The sequence below is a fragment of the Suillus discolor genome (genome assembly GCF_016758755.1).
Source record: "Suillus discolor strain FC423 chromosome Unknown F5147scaffold_31, whole genome shotgun sequence".
In the NCBI taxonomy this organism is placed as follows: Eukaryota; Fungi; Basidiomycota; class Agaricomycetes; order Boletales; family Suillaceae; genus Suillus; species Suillus discolor.
In genome coordinates, this window is record NW_024541278.1 from 232,760 (window position 1) to 256,094 (window position 23,335).

At 48.8% G+C, this 23,335-nt stretch overlaps 13 protein-coding genes across 13 annotated transcripts; 9 read left to right on the plus strand and 4 right to left on the minus strand.

The window, feature by feature from the left end:
* Nucleotides 1–210: 210 nt before the first annotated feature.
* On the minus strand, nt 211–1,640 carry F5147DRAFT_837377 (uncharacterized protein). The gene is made up of 5 exons (XM_041444062.1): nt 1,449–1,640; nt 1,322–1,392; nt 1,188–1,268; nt 668–1,134; nt 211–611 (listed from the first exon to the last, which is right to left on the minus strand). The coding sequence occupies exons 1-5, from the start codon at nt 1,538–1,540 to the stop codon at nt 330–332; spliced, it is 993 nt and encodes a 330-aa protein (XP_041292264.1). The 5' UTR covers nt 1,541–1,640; the 3' UTR covers nt 211–329.
* Nucleotides 1,641–2,911: 1,271 nt separating this feature from the next.
* Nucleotides 2,912–5,171, plus strand: F5147DRAFT_802633 (uncharacterized protein; the record flags this gene model as incomplete). The annotated part of the gene is made up of 2 exons (XM_041443300.1): nt 2,912–4,379; nt 5,044–5,171. Coding segments are annotated over 2 exons (1,596 nt in total), but the record flags the coding sequence as incomplete, so codon positions are not given.
* Nucleotides 5,172–5,405: 234 nt separating this feature from the next.
* F5147DRAFT_529694 (uncharacterized protein) lies at nt 5,406–6,197 on the plus strand (the record flags this gene model as incomplete). The annotated part of the gene is made up of 1 exon (XM_041430056.1): nt 5,406–6,197. A coding segment is annotated over one exon (792 nt), but the record flags the coding sequence as incomplete, so codon positions are not given.
* A 351-nt stretch (nt 6,198–6,548) lies between these two features.
* Nucleotides 6,549–6,959, plus strand: F5147DRAFT_526214 (uncharacterized protein; the record flags this gene model as incomplete). The annotated part of the gene is made up of 1 exon (XM_041429995.1): nt 6,549–6,959. A coding segment is annotated over one exon (411 nt), but the record flags the coding sequence as incomplete, so codon positions are not given.
* Nucleotides 6,960–8,102: 1,143 nt separating this feature from the next.
* Nucleotides 8,103–8,414, plus strand: F5147DRAFT_577850 (uncharacterized protein; the record flags this gene model as incomplete). The annotated part of the gene is made up of 1 exon (XM_041431420.1): nt 8,103–8,414. A coding segment is annotated over one exon (312 nt), but the record flags the coding sequence as incomplete, so codon positions are not given.
* A 159-nt stretch (nt 8,415–8,573) lies between these two features.
* On the plus strand, nt 8,574–8,882 carry F5147DRAFT_528945 (uncharacterized protein; the record flags this gene model as incomplete). Its single annotated transcript, XM_041430050.1, has 1 exon — nt 8,574–8,882. A coding segment is annotated over one exon (309 nt), but the record flags the coding sequence as incomplete, so codon positions are not given.
* A 264-nt stretch (nt 8,883–9,146) lies between these two features.
* F5147DRAFT_528712 (uncharacterized protein) lies at nt 9,147–9,623 on the plus strand (the record flags this gene model as incomplete). Its single annotated transcript, XM_041430046.1, has 1 exon — nt 9,147–9,623. A coding segment is annotated over one exon (477 nt), but the record flags the coding sequence as incomplete, so codon positions are not given.
* A 996-nt stretch (nt 9,624–10,619) lies between these two features.
* On the plus strand, nt 10,620–10,847 carry F5147DRAFT_577739 (uncharacterized protein; the record flags this gene model as incomplete). The annotated part of the gene is made up of 1 exon (XM_041431409.1): nt 10,620–10,847. A coding segment is annotated over one exon (228 nt), but the record flags the coding sequence as incomplete, so codon positions are not given.
* A 1,311-nt stretch (nt 10,848–12,158) lies between these two features.
* Nucleotides 12,159–12,641, minus strand: F5147DRAFT_802637 (uncharacterized protein; the record flags this gene model as incomplete). Its single annotated transcript, XM_041443301.1, has 3 exons — nt 12,159–12,220; nt 12,278–12,441; nt 12,499–12,641. The coding sequence occupies 3 exons, from the start codon at nt 12,639–12,641 to the stop codon at nt 12,159–12,161; spliced, it is 369 nt and encodes a 122-aa protein (XP_041292272.1).
* Nucleotides 12,642–12,996: 355 nt separating this feature from the next.
* Nucleotides 12,997–14,141, plus strand: F5147DRAFT_774285 (uncharacterized protein; the record flags this gene model as incomplete). The annotated part of the gene is made up of 8 exons (XM_041441584.1): nt 12,997–13,041; nt 13,100–13,183; nt 13,249–13,293; nt 13,346–13,483; nt 13,543–13,587; nt 13,635–13,707; nt 13,754–13,900; nt 13,951–14,141. The coding sequence occupies 8 exons, from the start codon at nt 12,997–12,999 to the stop codon at nt 14,139–14,141; spliced, it is 768 nt and encodes a 255-aa protein (XP_041292273.1).
* A 475-nt stretch (nt 14,142–14,616) lies between these two features.
* F5147DRAFT_653322 (uncharacterized protein) lies at nt 14,617–17,100 on the minus strand (the record flags this gene model as incomplete). The annotated part of the gene is made up of 8 exons (XM_041433768.1): nt 14,617–15,045; nt 15,101–15,290; nt 15,429–15,820; nt 15,869–16,009; nt 16,071–16,115; nt 16,263–16,395; nt 16,808–16,923; nt 17,008–17,100. The coding sequence occupies 8 exons, from the start codon at nt 17,098–17,100 to the stop codon at nt 14,617–14,619; spliced, it is 1,539 nt and encodes a 512-aa protein (XP_041292274.1).
* An 804-nt stretch (nt 17,101–17,904) lies between these two features.
* Nucleotides 17,905–18,222, plus strand: F5147DRAFT_544246 (uncharacterized protein; the record flags this gene model as incomplete). Its single annotated transcript, XM_041430297.1, has 2 exons — nt 17,905–18,024; nt 18,079–18,222. Coding segments are annotated over 2 exons (264 nt in total), but the record flags the coding sequence as incomplete, so codon positions are not given.
* Nucleotides 18,223–23,044: 4,822 nt separating this feature from the next.
* Nucleotides 23,045–23,278, minus strand: F5147DRAFT_577835 (uncharacterized protein; the record flags this gene model as incomplete). The annotated part of the gene is made up of 1 exon (XM_041431419.1): nt 23,045–23,278. A coding segment is annotated over one exon (234 nt), but the record flags the coding sequence as incomplete, so codon positions are not given.
* Nucleotides 23,279–23,335: the final 57 nt, after the last annotated feature.

The window sequence follows — 23,335 nt, forward strand, 5'->3', positions numbered from 1 at the left end:
GGTTACATAACTCTTCGCAAGCAGACGGGGACGGGATTCGGAGGCACAATAACTCGTTAACATGGGACAACGCGAAGAAAGGAACGAGTATGTGAACCATCTTTGGCAGAAGCAGTGTTGGCACCACATGTGAACACATTTTGTAACACCAACATCACTGACTTCTGGCCGATGAGATCTGGTCCCCTGCGCAGTGCGAATCACACGGAATTGGAAACAAAAATTGTTCATTGCGGCTAAGCTCTTGTAGGACAGACCTTAAAGAGGAAACGAGTTCCTCGCATCAGCTGTATAACCGTTATCAGCGTCCAAGGCTCATCCTCATGTCATCACATATCCGCTACCCTCAACCCAATGTTGGTCCCCAGCGCAGCCAACATCACAAAGCAAAGAATAGTCGGTCCGTACTTGTCACAATAAAGCCCTTCCGCCGATCGTGCACGCAGACGAAGCGCTCGGTACACGAAGATGATCGCTGAATAGGCGATCGCGAGCAGTGCAGCCAGAGTGAATAGCGCAGCGCTAATCAGGCCCCGTGGATCATCTGCAGGTACGAAGTTTAATAACGTCGTTGCGATAGTGCCGATCAGCACCGCAAAGCTCTGCCATTTCTGCCATGACAAACATCAGCAGACGAACACGTTCACCTAATGCAAAAAAGTCGTACCAAGAACGTGCGCTCGTTTGCGAAATATACCTTGGGCTCGATACGAACAGGCACTGCAATCCGCTTGCCAGATGGCACGCACCAATCCCTCACTAATAAACGCTCATCCTCTCGCAGATTTTCCTCGTCCCGACCTACAGCCTCCTGCACCTCACCATCCTGTACACGCGGCGGCACATTCTTGTTCGCCTGTAAACGCTCACGCAGACGCTCATCGAACGCAGAAGACGGCGCAAGCGGGTCAATCGACACATTCCTCTCCGCCATCGGAGGCTGTGACAGCTTCAACAACGGCGTGCGTTCATCGTATACCACTTCAGGAGTGCTGCTGCTTCCCCTGGACTGAGATGCAGGTTCACGTTCCTTGAGAGACTTTTCACGAAATGCGATAGCAGCCGCAACGTCCTCATGCGGCAGCCCCGTGCGCCGAAACTCGTCTCTAGCAGGCGCCAAGTCCATCTCTTCATCTTCCTCCCCTTCAGAGACACCGGCAAAACGGGCGAGATGGACGAGAGAATACCGGACTGAAAATCAGGAGTATTCCTTGTCGGACGCTCGACTGTGAGGTATCCAGTATTGGGCTTGAGGATATCCGTGTCCACTGTGAATGATATGAGGCAAGAAAATAAGATGGAAGCAGGCTCTTCCGCTTACTTTGAGGCAGCCAGAAGGGCACGAGATCTACGCGATTAGGCAGTAGGGTAGCGCAGCCATGGATGAATTTGCTAGCGGCAGTCCGTGAGTGACATGAAACCGCTTTTTTTGCGGGTGAGAATCATACCTGAACTTGCTTCGACAAGATGTGACTGGACTGGATATGTCACCCACTTGGGAGGCTCTTGAAAACCCCATACCTTGACGGAACGTGAACATGACGACTCGGCATTTACCGATGCGCCTAATTATGGTGAGCCGAGTCGCTGAAGTACTGGTGCTGGTCCTTGCATGTCTGTGATGAAAACGACGGACCGCCTCTCTCCGGGACTAGCGGACCTCGAATATATGATGACTATGTACTTGTTTACGGTTTTACTCCTCGCTTTCGTTCTTATCTGTTCTACCACCGCAGTAATATCTATTTGGTTTCTTCCTTTTGGAACTTTGCCGGAGCCTTCAGATTTGTCTTAGGGTGTCGCTGACAATGTCCCTTTCTGGGTGTGTTGGCGTAACCGTTTTATATTTGGTATGCGATGCTCAGATGTTAGTACCCTGGATGTTCAGATAAATCTCCCCTGTTCGGCAATGCTCAGCAGCACTCCGCACGGTGGCGAAGCATCGTCTGAGCTCTCTGAAACACGCTCGTACAGCTCAAAAAAATTTGGCAGCTCAACAAAGCCACATCATCGACGTTCTATCTGTTCCGACCATTCCAGGAATGTTACATCATGCCCCGCACTGGACTCTTTGGCCCACCTTCACCTGCCAGACACGCTTCCTCCGGTTTTTGGACCGAAGCAATGTCGAAGTACGTGAGGATGTCGAGGGCCTTGCCGCATGATCAACAAAGCCCGCAATCACCACTCCACCTATCCAGTGGTCTGTATCAGACGTTCACAGCTCACTCATGTACTACACCATGCCATCATTCAATTTCGACGTTCAACCTCCCATTCTTGACTCGGACTCACGCCAACTGGCTTACACGCGTGCACCATTGTCCATGTCTGCCCTCATGAAGCCTGAAAAAGCATGATACCTATATGTGCTACAAGACGGCTACACCATATTACGAAAGTCAATATCCCATGGGCCATAGTGCTTTCGATACAACGAGGGGTGAGTCACTAGTTGTTCTCGAAGACGAGAAGCAGGAGCAAACAGAAGCTTGCATCTAATGTTCGTTAGTGGAGGAGGGCTTAGTCGAATACAAAAATCACCCTCTCTGTCTAATTTTCTGCACTCCGATCCACCAGTTTTTCGGCGCTCACCGTGTGCCTGACGCCGCGTTTGACCGTTTCATTTTCACATGATTTTGCATGGTCCCGCCTATATAGTGTTTGTTGCATCTGTCGCCTCCTGCCAGATGCCTGACCTCGGTGCCCTGTATGCCAATGTGGTTGGCGATGATCCCCGTGGTTCTTCTATCCCGATCCCCATTATTCCACGTCTCTATCAGATTTGCCTGCACCTGTCGTTGTAGACGCAGCTCGTCAGCTACCAGTCAGCTTCGTGCCGAAGAAGCGCACCCGTCCTGAATCCATTAACTCCATTCTATCGCACTTCAGTCGCTTATGCGCTGAATTGAGCGCTGCACCCAATGAGGTGTTGTTCGCTCGTTGTCTCCCGTATATCCGACGTGACTTGCCATCCGTATCTCGTTTGTGCGTTGTCTCGGGTTACTTCGAGATGCTGTATGGTGAGGCTGTTGCGGCTGCACTGCGCCGTCCGTATCATACTCGCTTGGCTGACCCAGACCATATCCTGAACCACGAAACAGACCCTACCCTGAACCATGAACCAGACCCTACCTTGAACCATGAACCAGACCCTACTCTGAACCATGAACCAGGCCATATCCCACACCATGGTCCTGACAGCGCCACGAATTCTGACCTTAATGGTACCATGTTCCCTCAGCCGCAGATAGAGCTCGATGCTGATGCGCGTCAGCCATTGTCCTGGGCATTGCTGCCAGCAAAAGAGTTGGTACAGCGTCTGGAAAAACTGGATGGCGGAGACATCGTGGATTGTTTTGGTGCTCTTCCCCGCTCCCGTCGTCCTGCATATGCCATGAGATCAAAGAGGAAGCGTTGCGCAGCTCTGGTTCAGCAGGTTCAGCAACGTCTCTCGCACTTACAGTCTCTCGGAGACTACATGTTTCTAGTCGATGTGCTCTGTGTGGCACCCTTTGCAGTTCCCACTACGCGCATGTCAATGTCGTCCCTCGTGTTGTGCATAGAATTCTCTTCCATCCTTATCGATCGCTTGGAGCAGCCCATCGTTGCCTTACCTGAGAGACGCAAGCTACATTGTAAGCTTGTCAAAGAACAGTCGGCTGCGCAGCTGAGTCAGTTTAACGCAGAGATCGTTGCGCAATGGCCGAAAGTCGTTCCCCGCAATGTTGTCATGGAATGCTTGCGGGATTACGTGGATGGTTCGTGCTGGCGACCTGGTGTAGTGTGCGCGGTGTGCTCGCGCCAGGTTCGCAGCATCAATGAGTTGCGTGTCGATGCTGACGCTGATCTTTCTTTGAGCCTGGATTTACTGCAGTTGAATGACCCATTCATCACAGCCAAGTGTGTTGTTCAGACCCTGTCTTCAGAATTCACTTATCAGTGCAGCGTACTGAATGGTCTTATGCTGGACAAGACAGGTATTCTGGTCTGTACCCTGGACAGCACCACTCTCAATGTTTGCGGCCAGTGTTTTAAGTCACTCTCCCGTGCCAAGATGCCATGTTTTGCTCTGGCGAACAAGCTCTATCAAGGCCATCTCCTGGCACAGTTCTGCGACCTCACTTGGGTGGAGGAGATGGTCTGTGCCATTTACAGGAATATGGCGCATGTTACTCGTCTCTATCAGTCAAGTGATCCTGCGCAACCCTTGGTTTTTCATGGAAACACCTGTGCCCATGAGACAAACATAGTGTCCACTGCCGAGGTACTACCTCGCACTCCTGCAGACATCAATGGCATGTTGATGGTGGTGTTTGTAGGGCCATTGAAGCTGACACCGCAGTCACTCAAGACTCTGTTTGTTATGACACACGGTCGTGTGCGACTAGGATGATCTAAACAGCGACAACCACGACAGTGGTACCAAGTGCTGAGAGTCGTCGGCCTTTACAGACAAGCAAAGGTTGCGTACTCAAACATAGCTCATGGTGGTTAACGAGGGGTTACACTGAGATGATAGCAGGGTTTACAGACAGTGAGAGGCGTCACTGAAGGTACGAGTCGATGTCGAGCAGGTAGCTTTAGCAGGACAAGGAGTTCAAGGGTAAACCTAGTAAGATTAAAGTAAGGAATGTCTACTTTAATCTTCGACCTTATATAAGGCTACTCTTCATATCTAAGCTCAGCCTAAAGCTGGGTTCTAATCTGCTTATCTACATGAGTCAGAGATAGCGTCCATGAGGCGGGCTTCTATTGTAGATAGGGTCCATGCGGTACCCTTCTATCAGTACATGAGGCAACATGAGGCTTGCCTTCTATCTTGATAACTGTAAATAGGTCATCTAGACCTATGTCGTCATATGTGGTCCAGACCGCTTATCTAAGCCAGCAGTTGCCGCTTATCATCTATCGTCATCTATCATCATAGAGCTGGTGAGACTCCGGTATCGTCTATAGCTGTGCGGTGGCAGAGGGCTGTTCTGGTGGCAGGGGACTCATGCCATGTTACTGTAACACTGTTTCGTATCCGCAAACAGTTAGTGTGGTCTTTTCTTTGTTGGCTGTGCAATCATAACCATTTGTATGAACATATTATTTTGGATGAGGCTGTTATGAATCTTTACCCTGAGGATGGCACTGTTCCTGGAGTGGCCGATCGTATCATCTACGATCATGAATCTGATGTATCTGCGACATTCTCTGAGGAAACAGCTGGTTTCACCAAGCACCCAGCAGAGTTGTTTGTCTCAGACAATGCAGGTGACCCCTCGCAGGTCAATGAGCCTACTATCCTCATTGAAAGCATGGGTGTGTCTGATCCTGAATGCACCCGCCTATCTGGTCGTGCGTTTACAGCGTCAGCCCTGCACAATCTTCTTCCTGCGCATTCATCCTCTGGCGAGCCTGATTTAGTCCTTCCTAGAGGTTCAAAGCCTGTAGACGAGCATCATAATCCTGATCTCATCCCAGGAATGTTCCCGACCCTCTATCCGTTTGGCATAGGAGGCTTTGATGATGACTCTTGGCCCGCACCTGTAGCCTTTCAGAAACAGGCCAATTACTATTTTGACCTGGCAGATTGGTCTTTCCGTTATCATCATACTTACATGTTTGTCGTGCTCAATATATTCCAGCATCGGACTGCGCATCTTCACACGCATTTCACTGTTTGGCGCTCACATTTTGAATCGCTTTCCAGGCGCCTCAACAGTGTATCTCCACGCACATTGTCGTGTTTGGCAGACCAACTTCAAAAGGAGCATAGGTATTCAAACTTAAGTGCGGAAGACTGGGATGCACTTAATCTACTCAACCAGGTAAACATGGTAGCTGCAAGAATTCCCGGTTTGCAATCAGCCAAGATGTTTGTCTGTAGTGAAATACGTAGTTATTTTGGTTTTTTTGGCATGCCTCACATCTTCTTCACTTGCAACCCAAGTGCGTCTCACAGCCCCACGTTTCAGCTGATGTATGGTGATGAGTTAGTTGACTTAACCCAGCGATATCCATGCCTTGTTCCTGCCCATCAGAGAGCAATCTGCCTGGCTCAGGACCCTGTAGCTGCAGCCGACTTTTTTCACTTCTCGGTAACCTGTCTTTTTACTCATCTGTTCAGTTGGGATTTCGACTCACATGCTTCATCTGAGCGTGGTGGAATCCTTGGACACTTGGAAGCTTTTTATGGGACCAATGAGTTCACGGAGCGAGGGAGCTTGCATGGTCACTTCGTCATCTGGTTGCTAGGTGGTGTCAATCCTACTGAGCTGCACGAGCGCTTGGAATGTCCTGATTTTCAACAGCAGTTTTTTGCATTCTTTGAGGATGTTATACATCACCACTTGCCTGACATTGATGTTGACATTGATCCTGTGTTCGAACCATGTACACAATGCCCACCTCTTCCACCACCTGCTGTGTTAGACGCGCAATCAGAAGCGCTCACTGACTGGGACTCTATGATGGCCACTGAGATCAAGCGCTGCGGAGAAGTCTTACAATGACATCGCTGCAAACGTGTCTGTCACAAGTATGGACATGAGGATCATTGTAGATTTCTATTTCCTCATGAGATCGTAGAAGAATCGTACTATGACGCAACTAGCAAGTCAGTTGTGTTTAAGTGTCGCGATGGCACCGTGAACTATTTCAACCCTTACATACTTGTGTTTTGTAGGCACAATCATGATTTAAAGTGTATCCTGTCTGGAAGAGCAGCTAAGGTAGCAATGTTTTACATTACAGACTACATCACAAAGTCTGACCTCAAAACTCATGAGATGTTGTTGTTGTTATCTCGAGCCATCACACAGGTGTCCTCCCACCCTCAGGATTCCGAGGTTGAGGGTGCCAAACAGCTACTGCATAAGTGTGTGTCCCAGTACATCAGGCAGCAGCAGATCCATGCACAGCAGGCCGTGCGATATCTAAGAGGTTTCAGTGATGATATCCCCTTGCATCAGACAGTTGCCATGCTATCTGGTCTGTTGTTGTTGCACATCAAAGATAAGTATGCTTTCAATTTTGGTGAGCCAGATGACGATGGTCCGGATGAAGTAGAACATTCCTCGCTCACGGTGCAGACAGACAATGCTGGCAGGCTGATTACTATGAATCAGGTACACCATTATTGGTATCGAGGGGATGGACTGCAGCACATGTGTTTCTACGATTTTTGTCGTTTCGTTCAACTGGAGTTGAAGGAGAAGAGTGATAAAAACATACACACGGCAGACACGCGATTGGGTGTGCTTCACAGACACCCTCTGAAATATGGACATGATTTGCACCAGACGCACGTGCTTGTTGAACATACAAATGCTGAATGAGGTGAGGGCTTGCGTACTTTGATACCTCGAGTTGTGGGTATGGTAGTGCCTCGGAAGAGCTCAGGTGATCCTTGGGCGCTGTTTAATCTAGCTCACTTCAAGCCATTCAGTGTATCTTCACCTTTGTTTGAAGATGGGCAGCGTGTCACTGATGTCATCGCTAATTACTCATTTAGCCAATTCGCGTGCCATGTCATGCGAAATTGGGAGGCCATACATGAATGTGAGGACGAGAGGGATGCAGACAGACTGTGCAAACGTTCAGCAGCAGCAGCGAAGGGCAGGGCTCTCACTAAGTCTCTCATGAAGAGCTTCACTGATGGTGCTGAGGATGACGATGACCTTGATGTCCCTGGTTTGCCATTAAAGGGCCGTGCACGAGACCTGCAGGTTCAACGAGCAGACATCATCCTTCGGGGGGCTGGTTGGCTAGATAGGCCAGTTGCATGTAGCGAGAAAGAACTGTCAGGGAAAGTTGAAGTCCTGAGTACGTTGTCTGAAAGTGAACATCATTCACCTGCAGTGATTACAACGGGCCTTCTGAAAGAATGGCGAAAGCACATACAACTCCAGGAGAAATATGTATCCCAGTGCCGTCGGAATGCTCTTGATCCTGCACAACAAAGTATTGCACCTCCTAACCCTGCTTCGGATGTGTCCCCTATAAATCCTAGTTTTGCTGGTGCGCCCAACACTTCACCTACAAGCCCTCCCTCGGCTTCAACGCCTGACAATCTTCCATCACTTACTGACTTGTCGACGCCAGAGGAAATCATGTTGCACTTTGAACAGCACTTTGGCTTGAATGACAAGCAGAAGATCTGTTTTCGTATCATATGTGAGTGGTTCATCGACAGACATGTATTGCAAAAGAACGAACTATCACCACTCTCGATGGTCATGACCGGACCTGGTGGGACAGGAAAGACATATGTAATTAATGCAGTCAAGGCGTTAATGGCACACTACAGATGTGAGCATCAAATCCGATACCTCGCACCCACGGGCTCTGCAGCATCATTGATTGATGGAATGACGATTCACAAAGGGCTGAGCATCAAGACTAAGTCAAATCGCAATGGCAAGTCGACCCGGCAGGCCGGTGAGAGCGCAGAAGATTACACTGTCCTCATCAGCGTGCAGAACAGAACACAATTGCGAGATGAATGGCGCCATGTTGAGGTGGTTTTCATTGACGAGTCTTCAATGCTGAGTTTGCAGCTCATTTGTGAGATGGATCACGCTTTGTGTTATGCAAAAGAAAGGCCAGATGTGTACTTTGGTGGTGTCACCATAGTCTATGCTGGTGATTTTTTTCAATTTCCACCTGTAGGTGGTATGCCTCTGTGCTCGCCAGTGGCTTCCCATGCAAATCAGAGCAAGTGTGAGATTCTCAAATGGTTGGGCAGGCTTGCTTGGAAATCAGTTAACACTGTTGTCACTTTGACAGAACAACAGCGAATGAAGACTGACCCTGAGTTTGGAGCTGCTGTTCAACGTTTGCATATTCGTCAATGTACGTATGAAGATGTCGACCTGTTTAACTCTCGCATGGTTCGGTCTGTGAGCAACCCTCAGGGCATTGACCTCGGCACAAGCTCCAATCTACAAGCAGCTGCTATTGTGGGTACTAATGCGACTCGGGAGTATCTCAACACCTGTAAGGCGGCTGCTAACTGTGCAATACTCCCTGACAGCCTAATTGTTTGTGCTGCCAATGACAAACTAAAAGATATGGCCAATGAATTAACACAAGACGTACGGCAGCACCTCCTTGGGCTTGATGTAGCAGCGTTCAGCTCCTCGGGTGCCCTCCCAGGCTTCATTTCCTTATATGTCAGTATGCCAGTCATACTTCGATCAAGAAATCTGTCAACAGATCTCGGGGTTGCTAATGGTTCTCAGGGCACTGTACGCAAGATTTACATGGCACTGTGCAAAAATGGATTCACTTACTGTACATGTGCTCTTGTGAACTTTGCAGGCAGTCGTGTGCAAATCCCAGGTTTGCCTGTAGGCACTTTCCCAATCACCCCCATTTCATGGTCTTTCACTACCCTGGCACCTGGGTCGAGGGATGCATCCTCGAAGCTGCGTGTTATATGCGAACAACTGCCAATCCAGCCCGCATTTGCTGTCACAGGTCATTCTGCACAAGGCAAGACCCTTCCGAAAGTCATTGTCAATCTACATGAGGGAGGTTTTGCGGGTTATGTGGCTGCCTCCCGTGCACAGACGCAAGATGGTTTGTGTATCACCGAGCCTGTCACAATTGACCAGCTGAACAAGCCACTGCCATATGATTTGTTGTTGGAGGTCAGATGGTTTGAAGCACTCAAGCACAACACCTATGTTTGTCTCCACCTTTTGGAAGGTGAGGCAATCAGCATCCCTGATCCTGAATCTGAGCGAGAGGTGTGGCCATTGAAGATGAGGCCTACTTTTGATACAGGCGCTTCTGTCCTGTCTAGATGGAAGCACCCTGCGCATGAGGGCCCAGTAGGTGCCTCGCCATCACCACGAAAGGTCGCAAAGTACAAAGAGGCCCCATGAGCAGTCCCCTCCAATGTCTATCAGCAGCTCACACCATTGGCATCTACGACTGGGTGCAGATGGTCTCCATCCAACTGGTCCTGCGCATATGACAGCACCTTTATGGTGCTACTGTACATCTTCCAATCTGCAGGAAACCGGTGGAGGCGGCAATGGCGTTCTTCAACTGCCCTGGCAAATGGGCTGGCAACATCTTATGATATGCTGATGTCTTCTGAAGCACTCATGCAATCACCTGTTGCATTTGACGATTCACGAGACAGATTCAGAGATGCATTATCTGCGCTCGACTCCGTTGCATTTCCATGCCATGGACATAATGGTGCATCCGCATCTCACATCCTACATCTCCTGACTGCGCAGCACACATATGAACCACAATATGTGATACAGTGTGCAAATGGTTGCTCCCTGCCTGACCTCCCTGTAGTGTTTGGCCATCTGAATGCGCGCCTCCCAACCTTATGTAACCACAGTACTTGGGAGAGACTCATCGGTGATGCACGCACTGGATCAGTAGATGCATCTTCAGTTTCCAGCCAGACCTGGGTCAGAACATTTTTGCAGGCTGAATGCAACATATTGTCTTGGACCCTGGACAGCTCACTTTCTTGCAATGGTTGTGGTGGAGCAGTGCAGCCACATGTTTTTTACCAATGCCCGCCGCCGCTTCTGACATTGGAAGTTGTCCCACAGTCCTGTCCTGTGCTGTTTCCATCGACATCACAGGATGTGGAGTATGTCCTCCATGGCATTATCTACTTGGGCAACTATCATTTTAGTGCCCGCTTGGTGGATGCAGTGGGTCATGTGTGGCAATATGATGGCCGCCAAAATGGTGGAGTATCTACCATGGACCTCCCTGCTTTGCATTGTCTCGCAAATGATGTCTTCACTTCATCTTCGTTGCTGACCTCACATGCGGGTAGTGGTTCGCACATGTTCATATACCATTTGCTACAGTGATCTGGTGTCATGCACAGGTAGGTACTTGGTTTCACCATTCCACTCTAAAACTTATCTGTATCCCATTGGGGCCATCGCCAGACCTGCACTCCACTGGCTGCACATGATGGTTATGAAAATAGGTTGCAAAGGTTCTAGTTGACAGAGAGAGGGTAGCAAAGAAACCCAAGATCGATTCCAAGCCAGGGCGTGTAATCGGACTTCCTGGCAGTGTTTACAGATGGAATGATGGTTACGAGGGATGCTGGTTTTGGAGGTGCTCGGTCACATGGCTTGCACTTGTTCATATCCCATTTGCTTCAGTGATCTGGGATCGTGCACAGGTGGGTGCTTACTTTCACCATCCCGCTCTGAAACTTATCTGTATCCCAATAGGGCCATCACCGCATTGGCAGTTCGCTGGCTGCACGCGATGGATATAAAAATGGGATAGAAGGATTCTAGTTGACACTGGATGGAGAGAGTAGCAAAGAAACCCAAGATCGAATCCAATTTAGGGCATATAATCGGACTTCCTGGCAGTGTTTACAATCAAACCGACTTTTTCGATAGACTTTGCAATGCAAGATAGTAAAACATGATGATCGATGAGTCGAGTCTGTCCAGATAGTCCTACAACCAAGATCGTCGACAACCTGACTTTCTGGATCCTCGACTTTGTGCTATTGAAACAAGTGAATCCCTATGGCTTGACTGAGTCGAGGGACGTCAAGCTCTGCCCCAAAAAAAAGATAGAGGTGCGCTTGGGTTACAAATTGCCCTGGTTTTTGTGAGGAAATGGGGCGACATCGGAAGCGAATCATTGACTTACATAGGTTATCCCGTCGTTCCCTAAGGGATAGCTGTGATCAGTGGTTCCAGTGGTGTTTAGCGTTCCCTCCGTCACGACTACAGGGCTTGCAAGACCACAGTCAGGTCTATGGAAAGCAAGCCATGCACGGTCAGCTCGCCTTTTCAGACCAGAGAGGCCAGGAGGGGATCGCAGGGTAGGACAGGCTCGTCTCACGTCTTATACACCTTTGGAAAACGGCCAATACGGACTTCGCGTGTACGTACTGTGGGTGTTCCCTCCGTCGCAACTACAGGGCTTGCAAGACCACAGTCAGGTCTATGGAAAGCAAGCCACGCACGGTCAGCGCGCCTTTTCAGACCAGAGAAGCCAGGAGGGGATCACAGGGTAGGACAGGCTCATCTCACATCTTATATACCTTTGGAATGCGGCCAATACGGATATCATGTGTAGGTACTGTTGGCCGCACAGTCCGCATCAAGGTCACTGAAGTCCGGTTTAGCTGTCCTGCCTCGGTGGGATCAGGCCTGATCCACAAGTTGCAGTCCGTGGAGTTTCGATCGAGACCTTAACGACTTCTCTGCTTCTGTAAATTCAAATAAAGGAAAAGGATGACGTCGGTAGCGAATCGTTGACTTACATAGGTTATCCTCTAGCAAACGTCTGGTGTGACCTCCTTCGCCTTCCAGTGCAGCAAATAAGTCGGATGTATCTAATACAAAGATGCCACTGTCGGGCTTTGCATCGGGATGCAAGAAGCTAGGATTGGGCAGGTCTGCATTAATGGTAGGAGACTTGAGGTATCTGCCAAAGGTATTAGCGGTCAGACACGTGGACTCTGAGTCTCAATCATCCACTCACTCGATGTCTTGGTTATTATCGTGAAAGATCGTGCGCGCCCAATGGAAATGTGTGGTTGCTCGGAGGACTGTGACGAATAAAGCTGTGGGTGGTTTGGATGTGAGAGACACGTGCTCAGTCAACGATAAGACAGTAGGACGCATGAGCCAAGCAAACGGTGGAGTTTAGACACTTTCATCTTCTCACGGCTTTGGCTTGCATTGATGCACAGGCGTAAGCGGCTCTCCTACAGATGCCAAGTCGAGGTTGAATATGATATCGATGAATGATGGAAGCTTTGGCGACTGTTGGCCGTGTCCAGCATTTCTGATCTGATCGCATTTGAAGCATCATTTGAACTGCCTTCGTCTGAAAGAAAGTTTGAGAACCGTACAATTGATGCTGTGGATCATATCGACACTCCGCCACCAGTCTTTCATCTGACACATTCTCGCCTTAACAGACTACACTCCTCCAGATTTCTCGTCAGTGCCCAGCATTTTCCTTTTGGCGACATCAATGGCTGTTCCACCCTCCTCACGCCTGTCAGCACCATCACCAAATGTAATGGGCGAGGGAGCATAGCGTGTGCATTACGTCCACCTCCATGTGACTCGTCTAGGCAACGCTACGCGACGACAGCTATCGTTTGCACAGTGCATGGATGCCATCATTCCCTGAAGATGATGAGGAGTCCACCACCCTTGTTTGTTTCCAGTTTCAATGTGTGTTTCATTATTGCGAGTTGTTGTTTGCTGGCATTCTATCTAGATTACTCTTCGTATTGCTCAGGAACCGGGAGAGCTCACTCGGCATGTGTCTCTGATTGTTTGTCCTTCACGCATGTTTGCATCTGCGTATTTGACAGCGCGCCATGCTTGCCATCATCTCTCAGTGTCTGGTGGACGGTGTCTCAGAGGCGACGTGGCACGGACGAACTGATTCTCCTCCCGATTGGTTGACTATTTGGTTGAACTGGTGTCACACTGTGATGAATGTCTCACCTGTTTGTTAGGTGGCTATCCTGTCTGAGACTTGGATCAAAGGATTGCTCACGACCGCCAGCCTGCTGGAGGGTCCGCAAACGGTTATCAATTGACATGGTGTTTGGTCAGTTCATTCCTACCCATTCCTCAGCAACTCACGTATCTCACAAGCAACCAAAGATGATCACACCGTCAGTAGCTGAGCTCATTGATCTGTTCGATGCAGAGGGGGCGTTCATTTTTGGTAAGGCCTCTCTCTCACCTCGTGTGCTACTATTCACTGGGTCTAGTGGAACGCTGCGATAGTGAAAAGCCAAGGTTCCATGTGGAAAAGACAAGCACCATCCAGGGGTCAGGTGGTCACTTTCCAACCAGGGCAGATGCTGGCGCGCTGATTGCGCCCGATCTGCTGTTTGACATGCCCGTGATGCTTGCAGGTATGTCTTCCTGGGAGTCTCCATGAAGCAACCTGGTCTCACCTGCATAGACATGGCACGCAGCTTAGCCAACGACATCAGTGTGGCCATAATTTATGCCTACACAGAAGATCTCGCAGCCCGCCTGGTCTCTGAGGCCATGAAACTCGAGAACGCACCATTCGTGTCAGGCAGAGGCCACGTCATGGACTTAATTATGCGGAATGGTACTAGTACTTCAGGTGCAGGCAGTGGAACCTGATTGTGTAGGCAAATGTGTTGTAGTTTGTGCAGTTCCTAATGTAATTGTCCTGATGAAGAGCACCCCCTCAGTTGCCTGTTGTTACATAGAATGTAATCATGCTTGAGATTTTCTCGAGAAAGGAGTGTTTCGGCGAGGTGTCTCAACTCGTTCTGCAACTTCGAAAGCTTATCATTTGGTGGTGCAGCCGGATGCACTGCACAATGAGTGCTCGTCCATATTGATTATCTGTGTTTTTCTAGTTGTCGACGAGGGCTCAGTCAAACAAAAATTAACATTGGAGCATAACTCTGCACTGCGAATGATTGAGCACCACGAGATTAGTATTCTCACTATTTAGTCATGAGGCTGATATATACATGCATTAGCAATGAACTCCACGCATTCAGCATTGGTGAGGTTAAGTCCAAAATTCGGACTGAGAAATTGAGCTGTTGGGTTGTCAGCCATGTACGGTCATGACCCTCATATGTGCCTACCTGATGATGATGCTGTTTACGCACTGAATGTCCTCTGCTGAACAGTCAACTACATCGTGCTTGCTGCCTCGCAGGTGCTTCACCACCAATACATTGCCCATCACATCATCCTCATTGGATGTGATATCCGCTAGTTCATGAATCATTGCATTCGGGGGCGAGGGCATCGCAGTGTGTTCGCGATGGAACGTGTAGCTGTACATGTTCAGTGTCTCCGGGTCATCCATATAGGTGTGATAAGTCTTGCGGAATCGACCACTAGTAAGTACATGTCTGTCAGGACCGAGTTGATCCACCCAATGCAATATCTGAAGTTGGGAGAGATTGGTGAGCTCTGTGACCCCATCCTGGAAAGGTACATCGACAAGATGGGGGGTGATTGCGCTTGTAGTGTACAGCAGGCCATGAATTTTGCCACAGTATGGCTGTACATGGCTGGGTATCAGACCTGCTAGTTGAGTGGCTGCTAATCACACTAACCAGAAAGTGGTTTGCAATGTGTGCTTCCTGGATACAAATGCTCCATTGGTTGGCAGGCATGGGATTGGGGGGGAGGTGTGCGGTTTGTGTATTGTTTAAGGGGTTGTGCATGCAGGCCGGATTTCCGCAGTGCTCAGACAGACGCCACATTGTCTGAGAGCGCATAGCAAATGATACTAGGGAGTATCGTCTATCCCAATCCAACATAAGGGATTGCGAGCCCCGCTGAGTGATATTGCGCCATAGTGTGGGACACCTCACGCCGCATGGTCCGTTTAGAAACTTGGTCATGGTTTCAATCTGGAAAAATGGTGGACGAGCCACGCACCCGACTGGAAGGCATTGAATAAAAGTGTGGTTGGTCACGGTTATGCCCGCCAGGGTCCATTTGGGGTAAAACGCAGCAAGCCCGCCTGCTGTCATAATGATCATGTTGGCTGTGGTCGGGGATGCCATCAAGACCTTGAAGATGCCTCGTGGTGTGGCTTCGGTGACCGTGATGGTGTTGTAACCTTGCTGGAACCTGGCGAAAGTGTGAATGGTACTTTCAAAGCTGACATGTGCCCGTCTGTTTGGAGTGACCCGATGGTATTTCAGACTTTCCAGGATGAAGGTGTACAGAACTGTGCTGCGACCATAGGGCACGATAAAGTTGATATTTGTGCGCACACTAGGCTCGCCTGTCAGCATATCCAGTGCACAAGATCCTGTTATGACTGCCTGTGAAGCATGCATCATGTGACGCAACTCATCAACTTTTTGACAGACAAGGGGTCCAACGATGCGATCGAAGCGCTGGGTGATGATGGGTGTCCCAACATGGCGGCAGTTGAGGCTGGTCGCCCTGAGGGCCAGCAAGTCAGTGAGCAATGGAAGGTGATCGTACACCGTCTGCAGGAGCGAATGATTCTGGAACACTGGCAGTTATGTCAACTTTTAAGCCTGATGGGTTCAGAAGGCACAAACTTACACGTAGAGGACATGTCGAGTGAGTTTGGCTGGCAATATTTTGGGTCTAGTGGGGGTATGCTAAATGTTTCCGGTGTAAGTTAATTCCATGAGATGCCCAGTATGAGATATGACAGCATGATAAGGGTACTCCCTTCACTGGGCTTCGGTCAATGTGCTGAATACTGTCGCAGATCTGACCCTGTCCACTGACTCGAGTGGCAGTGAAGGTCTGATCGATCACTGATTGTGGGCTGTTTTCACCAATGATCTGGTGACAATTGTTAGTGACATTGGCTGCGCTATCTGGCTGGCAGATCGTGACAATTGAGTTGAAACTGCAGGCTCTACCATGTGATAATCTCATGCATTTCATCCCAGTCACTTAGAATGTGCCATTTGGATTCACATGATGAACTCATCTGGGGATTACATTTCTGCCAGGCAATCAATTATGTGTATTGGATAAACTTCTGAGAGGGGACGGTGGATTAATATACATCGATTGAGGGAGCTACCAGGAACCTGCATGACTGATGACACGAGGCACGAGAGGTTGAAACTGAGCCCGACTGACGGGAAACCCGGGTTCATGACCACTGCTCAGTGCAGGCAAGAGGAGGGGTTGCTACCAAACGCCCGTCGTCTAAAGGCGAAAATAGATATGCTTCTTTGAGGAGCCATGCTATGTTTGACCTGCCCGTGAATAATAGGCAGAGTATGAGCTAGATGCAACTGAGAACGAGCCTCCTCACTTACAGCAGTTCACTTGGAGTTGTATGCGTGAGTGCAACTAGGTGTCCGAGTAAGGTGTCTGGCGGTGCGCCATAGGGTGTTGTGCCTTGCAAAGTCCTCACTGAGCTCATAATGGCAAGCTGTGTGGTAGTCAGAGTGACGCAGTCATGACACTGTGGTGTGATCAGGGGAAGAACTGGATGGAAGTGAACAGGCAGACTGACCAGTTCTGTGGCTCCGAAGAGACAATGAATATGAATGGCACTGCAAGGTGCTTCCTCGGTCTCTATAGTAGCATAGAATCTGTCCGAAGACATGGCAGGAGTGACCGTGTCGTTTGAACACGATATGTGAGGGCACGGTGAAGAAGGGCACAGCGAGCACAGTGGGTTGTCAGTGTCTGCCTGGAATATAATGAATGGCGGAGCATGCGATTGCCTGGCTTCGCCCTCTCTCCATAGACGGTCCGAAATGCTAAGGCTGAACATCCATTGGATTTCTACGTCCAGAGGGTCTTTGACACTGTGGCGCATGACTGATGGCAAGTTGTTGGTGAACTGCAGCTTGGGACATGGACAGGCACGTGAATTTAACTCTGATGTCAGTGTGGAGCAGCCCAGGGCCAAACCAATGAGGCGTGGCCAGAATGGGTTGAGGATTTGTTTGTGCCGCTGTGCTTACTCAGCCGGTTATGCATTTTTCACATGACAACCATATCAGCAACATTCGCTCTTGTTATCCAACTGCACGGATATGTCTGAATCCTGATCGGTGTGATTATTATTTTTTGGTTGTGGGTGTTCACTTTTTGAAAGGCAGATGAAACAGGGGCGCCTCTATCAGCAATTTTTGTTGTGATCAGTCAGGTCTGGATGTGGATGACACGTTCAACTGAACCTGGAGGGTGGCATAAAGGCAGCAGAGATTCTGAAAGTATTGTTAACACCATGTCTGCTCCTGAAGTATTTGACGACAATGACTTTTCCTCCGAGTCTACACTGGCACTGGCCTTGGTCAAAGCCTTGCTTGCATGTGTGGCTGAGCCTGATGCTGCCAGCACTGAGCTTATCCAGACCTTGGCGACGACCAACAACCCTCGGTTCTGGGACAGCAAGAATTGAAGTGAGCAATGGTGTGACAAGAACGGACATCCTTTTACGATGTGGTTTCCTGCTATTCTCGAGCCTGAGGGCATGCACTCTCACTTGGACCCTTATTTCTCTCTTCCAGCTCTCAAGCAGGTTAGTTTATCTTTTGCTATGGCAGGCCATGTCTCATGCTGATCGACGCAACAGCCTGTTATCAAGGACATCCGAACTGCCAAGGCTCAATTCCAGCTCAAAGTTCTGGATGACACCTACCCTACAGAAGCGGTGAATTGCAGCATCAAGGCCCAGAACACTCTGATGTACATTGCCAGCGAATGTGAGAAAGGGAGGAAGGTGGGTAAGTCTCCAATGTTAGTGAGATAGAACAGACTGTTCACATGCTTTGTAGATGGAAGGGAAGTCGTCCAATTCATGCGAAGCTCCGGAACAGACTTTGGGGCTGAGCGCCAGTTCATCATTCACAGCGACCACCTCTTTCCGGATGCATCCGAGGCCAATCAGGATGCAGTGCCCGAGTTCTCCCTCGAAGACTTTGAGAGTATGTCGCTCCTGCCTGATGCATCGGTGGCCTAAACATTGAATACATCCCTAGACACGGAAGTGAGATTCACTGCAGGTAAGCTTACCATTGGACTGCACTAGTTCATGCCTCATGTTGCTTGGTGTAGATGTCATCAAAGAGTGTTTCTCGCCGAAGAAAAAGAAGACAACCAATAGTGGTGTGCGAGGTGAGTAGCCACCTACTAGGTGGGTGGATGACTGCCGACATGCGACAGGAATCACGGACTGGACGGTGAAAGATTTGCCGGACCCACAGGGCCTCTATCGGTCAGCCATTGAACTCTACGGGATTGAAGACGTGCCAGTCACGGTTCCCGACGTTCGCGATGCTGCAGGGGTGTTGATCCATCCTTCTGAATACAGCCAGAAGATCACATAGGCAATGTCATGGGTGCCAGCCACCCACGTGGGTTGTGGGTGTGGGTATCTCGTGGGTGTGGGTGGGGGTATGCACTTTGGGTACCCACACCCATACCCGTACCCCTATGGTGGGTATGTAAGCAAAATGTTATATAACTCTGATACTGTACCAAGTGCGAACCTTAATCTTAAAGCATGATACCAACCAACAGAAGGAAAAACAACAACACTAACAAGCTACCATGCATTCAACAATTCTCAAAAACACTACTAACTGTATCACCAAACTTACAGATAAATGATGTCTTGAAGGTGTGTTATGATTGTTTACTAAGCAAACACAAACATGCTCACCAGCATCTAAGATTCTAAAGGATGCTACCCTCTTCTTCTCTCGATCAACTCCTAATCTTGCAACCGTTATACCCGCAATGGATTTAATCGACACCCGGATGACCAAGTATTCTTGCAACACGAAATATTCTCCATCAATTCATGCGGCAGTTCAACTCGCAAAGAAGACCTTGGACCGATACTATGAGCTGACCGATACATCAGAGGTCTACAGGATTGCCATGAGTAAGTTCTTCCGTCCCACTCAGTAGTTACAACATCCCTATGAACACTGACTATTCTTTAGTCCTGCACCCTCATCATAAACTGACTTATTTCAAGTCTGCCGGTTGGGAGCAAGATTGGATCAACACCGCAGAAACCCTGGTCCATGACAAGTTTGAGCGGTCCTACCAGGACATGGAGATTCAAGATGACAATGCTCTTGAGATGGCGATTGATGGGCCTGCTCAATCGGCGGTGGATTCTTCGTGCGAGGTTTGTTTTTCTTTGTTCCATCCACTCACTACTCACTGTGTTCTAGAATATATTTGACCATATGTCAGCGCTCGCACCACCCCAATCCATCGACTTAGGGAACGAGCTCGACCATTACCTGAGTGCTGATGTTGAGCACATTACCGACGCTATCGTGTGGTGGCATGAGCGCCGCTCATCTTATCCATGTCTCTCGCGGATGGCACTCGATTACCTGACAATACCTGGTACGTCTAATTTTTCACTATCAAAGATTGTTCTGACACTGTTGGTAGCTACATCAGTCGACATTGAACGTCTTTTCAGCCGCGGTAGGCTCCTCTTAACTCATGTTCGGTCACGTCTGTCTGCGCAGTCAACACGCGCCTTACTCTGCCTCGGCGCTTGGAGCCGTTTGAACCTTGTCAAGGACGAAGATGTTACGAAAGTCGCTACATTGCCCGATGTTGATGGTGATGCTGACGAGGTACTCGAGGATGGATGGGATAGAATAAGGTTGAATTAATTGTAGTTACATTTTGTTTTTTTCAACTATGTTAGTGTGCACCCGTGGGTGCGCTACCTACCAACCCACCATAAAACCCGCACCCGCGTTGCGGGTGTGGGTATATCTGCGGGTATGGGTGCGGGTGACACTGGCGACACCCATGGGTATACCCGTGTCATTGCCTAAGATCACATCTGCGGTGCCTGTGGTTGTGCATATTAACTTGCGACTGTAAGTGTCAGATGGTGCAATGGATGGGGATCTCACCTGGCTGCACAGCTGGTCGTTTTCTCCTGACAACGTGAGGCGTCCCAAGGGGTCTCGAGTGTATCAGACAGGTTTGATTTCCATGAGGCTGCTGCCGACATCTGGGGCTGCTAAAGGACTGTTTGCCAAACCTGCCGCCAAGGGAACTGATGGCAAAGGAAAGCGCAAGGCCGATGGTCCAGCAGGACAAGGTTCACCCACAAAGCGAGGGGCAGGAGTCACAGGACAGAGTAAGGCTGCCTGACAGTGCAAGTTCGACATCTTTTCAATTTGTTACCTTTATATCTTATCAGAACGTCACAGTGTATGTCGCTAGGGAACTGCATGGATATACCCCCGGGTTTTTGGTGGGTTTTGAGTATCTGGGATGGTAGCCCTTCATTCTGCGACAAAAACAAAAAAAAGTTTATGCAAAATGATCCAGGATTGGCTGAGATATTGCTAGTCCAACAACTCAGGCTAAATCTTCAAAGCTCCTCCCTCCACATATCAATCTTTGCAGGTGGGTACTCAAAATGTCAAAAAACTCGCAAAATCATGACTTGCTTGCAAAGATTGATGTGTGGAGGGATGGGCTTTGAAGATTTAGCCTGAGTTGTTGGACTAGCAATATCTCAGCCAATCCTGGATCATTTTGCATAAACTTTTTTTTGTTTTTGTCGCAGAATGAAGGGCTACCATCCCAGATACTCAAAACCCACCAAAAACCCGGGGGTATACCCATGCAGTCACATACTTCAGTCATGACCCTACGTAGAACCGGTGCCCCGGACATAAAAAATGATTGTAGAATGTGTCCCAGCCAGCCTCGGCCACTGGACGTACCTTGCTATCGGCCAGTGCCCAAAGTAGGACTAACCAGGCTGTAGTCATAACATGTATATTAAGTGCTGGCCGACATGTGCATGCTGAGATTGGGCCGGCCGGTGCTGTAGATATTTTGTGATCAATGTACATAGTCACCGGCCAGACATGCAGCTTGTACCTGGCCAGTGTGCCAACTTGGGCTTACTGAGTTGTGGTCACAACACATATGGTCAGTGCTGGCCAGCATGTATACCCTCAACTTTCAGGGCTGGCCAGATGCACAGCTGATAGTGCAAAAGTGGGCCGGCCGGTGCTGTAGATTTTTTTGTGATCCATGTACATAGTCACCGGCCAGATATGCAGCTGGGCTGATACATAGCTAGCAGGATGATATATAACCTGGGGCTCACACTAGGGTGCTAGGATACATCACAATGATATATTAATACAATGACCAGCAAGGTGGAAGGTGATATATCATGTGCCAAACTTTCTACTAACCTACCAGAAAGTTGATATATCACTTGACTGACACTTCCAGGTATATTCGAGTAATTAGAATGCTGAGATGTGTGATGTATTGTGATGCAGTAGGTGAAGTATCATCTTCTCACAGTTGTAGTCCAAGGTCTGGGTATATCAGGTACCAATATATCATTGATACATCATGTGTCTATGTCTAGGGCTTACAGGTGTAGATATATCACTACCCTTCTACAATTACAGGTAATTGATGCATCATAACAACATTATTGCCTGATTATTGCCCACAGCCTTGGGGTGTGGCCGGCCTCCTTCTACCCTGGCTACTTACTTGGTATGTGACAGATAGCCCGGCCAGCACATGTCTACAGGTGGTATATTATGGCCCATTACCATCAGCCTTGGGGTGCGGCCGGCCTCCTTCTACCCTGGCTACTCACTTGGTATGTGACAGATAGCCCAGCCAGCACAGATATACAGGGGGCATATATGTTCTGGTCATCTGTGACACACTTACTCCAACAAATCCTGGAGTATTGTAGCCCAGGGTATGTTCCAATTGTGAGAAATCAATCAGATGGAGTGCAAGATGTATCAGTATCTGGAGTGGGAACTCAATGTGGATCTGGTAAGTTTATCATGATGGCCAGAACATATATGCCCCCTGTATATCTGTGCTGGCTGGGCTATCTGTCACATACCAAGTAAATAGCCAGGGTAGAAGGAGGCCGGCCGCACCCCAAGGCTGATGGTAATGGGCCATAATATACCACCTGTAGACATGTGCCGGCCGGGCTATCTGTCACATACCAAGTGAGTGGCCAGTATCAGTATCTGGAGTGGAAACTCCATCATGATAAACTGACCAGATCCACATTGAGTTCCCACTCCAGATACTGATACATCTTGCCCTCCATCTGATTGATTTCTCGCAATTGGAACATACTCTGGGCTATAATACTCTAGGATTTGTTGGAGTAAGTGTTGTCACACATGACCTTGGATGTGAGCATGAAAGCAGATACAAAAAGATGGTGACCCAAAGATCCTCAAGCAGTGGGGAAACTTGCTTTGAGCAGCTGGATTGAAGGTCATGGATTAGAGTTTGGTGTGGTGAGACATATATGCAATGAAATAGGGGAGCTTTACTTGAGAGTTAGAAGAGGAATAAGGGTACTCTGGACAAGCAAAAAGATGAGTAATGAGCCGACTTGTATGATGGTCGGCCGGTCTGAATCAACCTTCCCCTGATAGGTCGGCCAGTCTGCACACACTACAGTGGAACAACCCTGACCATCCTACAAGATCAAGGCTCAATTGGCATTCCCCATCAAAATAGAAAATGTAATGATACAATCATGTAACTACTATCATTTTCTCCTTGAATGAATTTTCAGCCTCGGATCCAAATTTTCCCCACAAGCACATCTGTTGATGAGCATATGCTTGATGCCCAGGCTTGACAGATTTTTTGTATCTTCTGTGCCACTCTTCCTCCTTATATCTAAACCAGCTCACTGTCCAACCCATCTCATGTTGGACTAAACTCAGTTCCTCCTCCCACCTTTGCCATCTGGCCTTGGCTTTCAACCAATGAACCCTGTAAACTAATACCGGTCACTTGAGAAATATAACATTTAATTACAA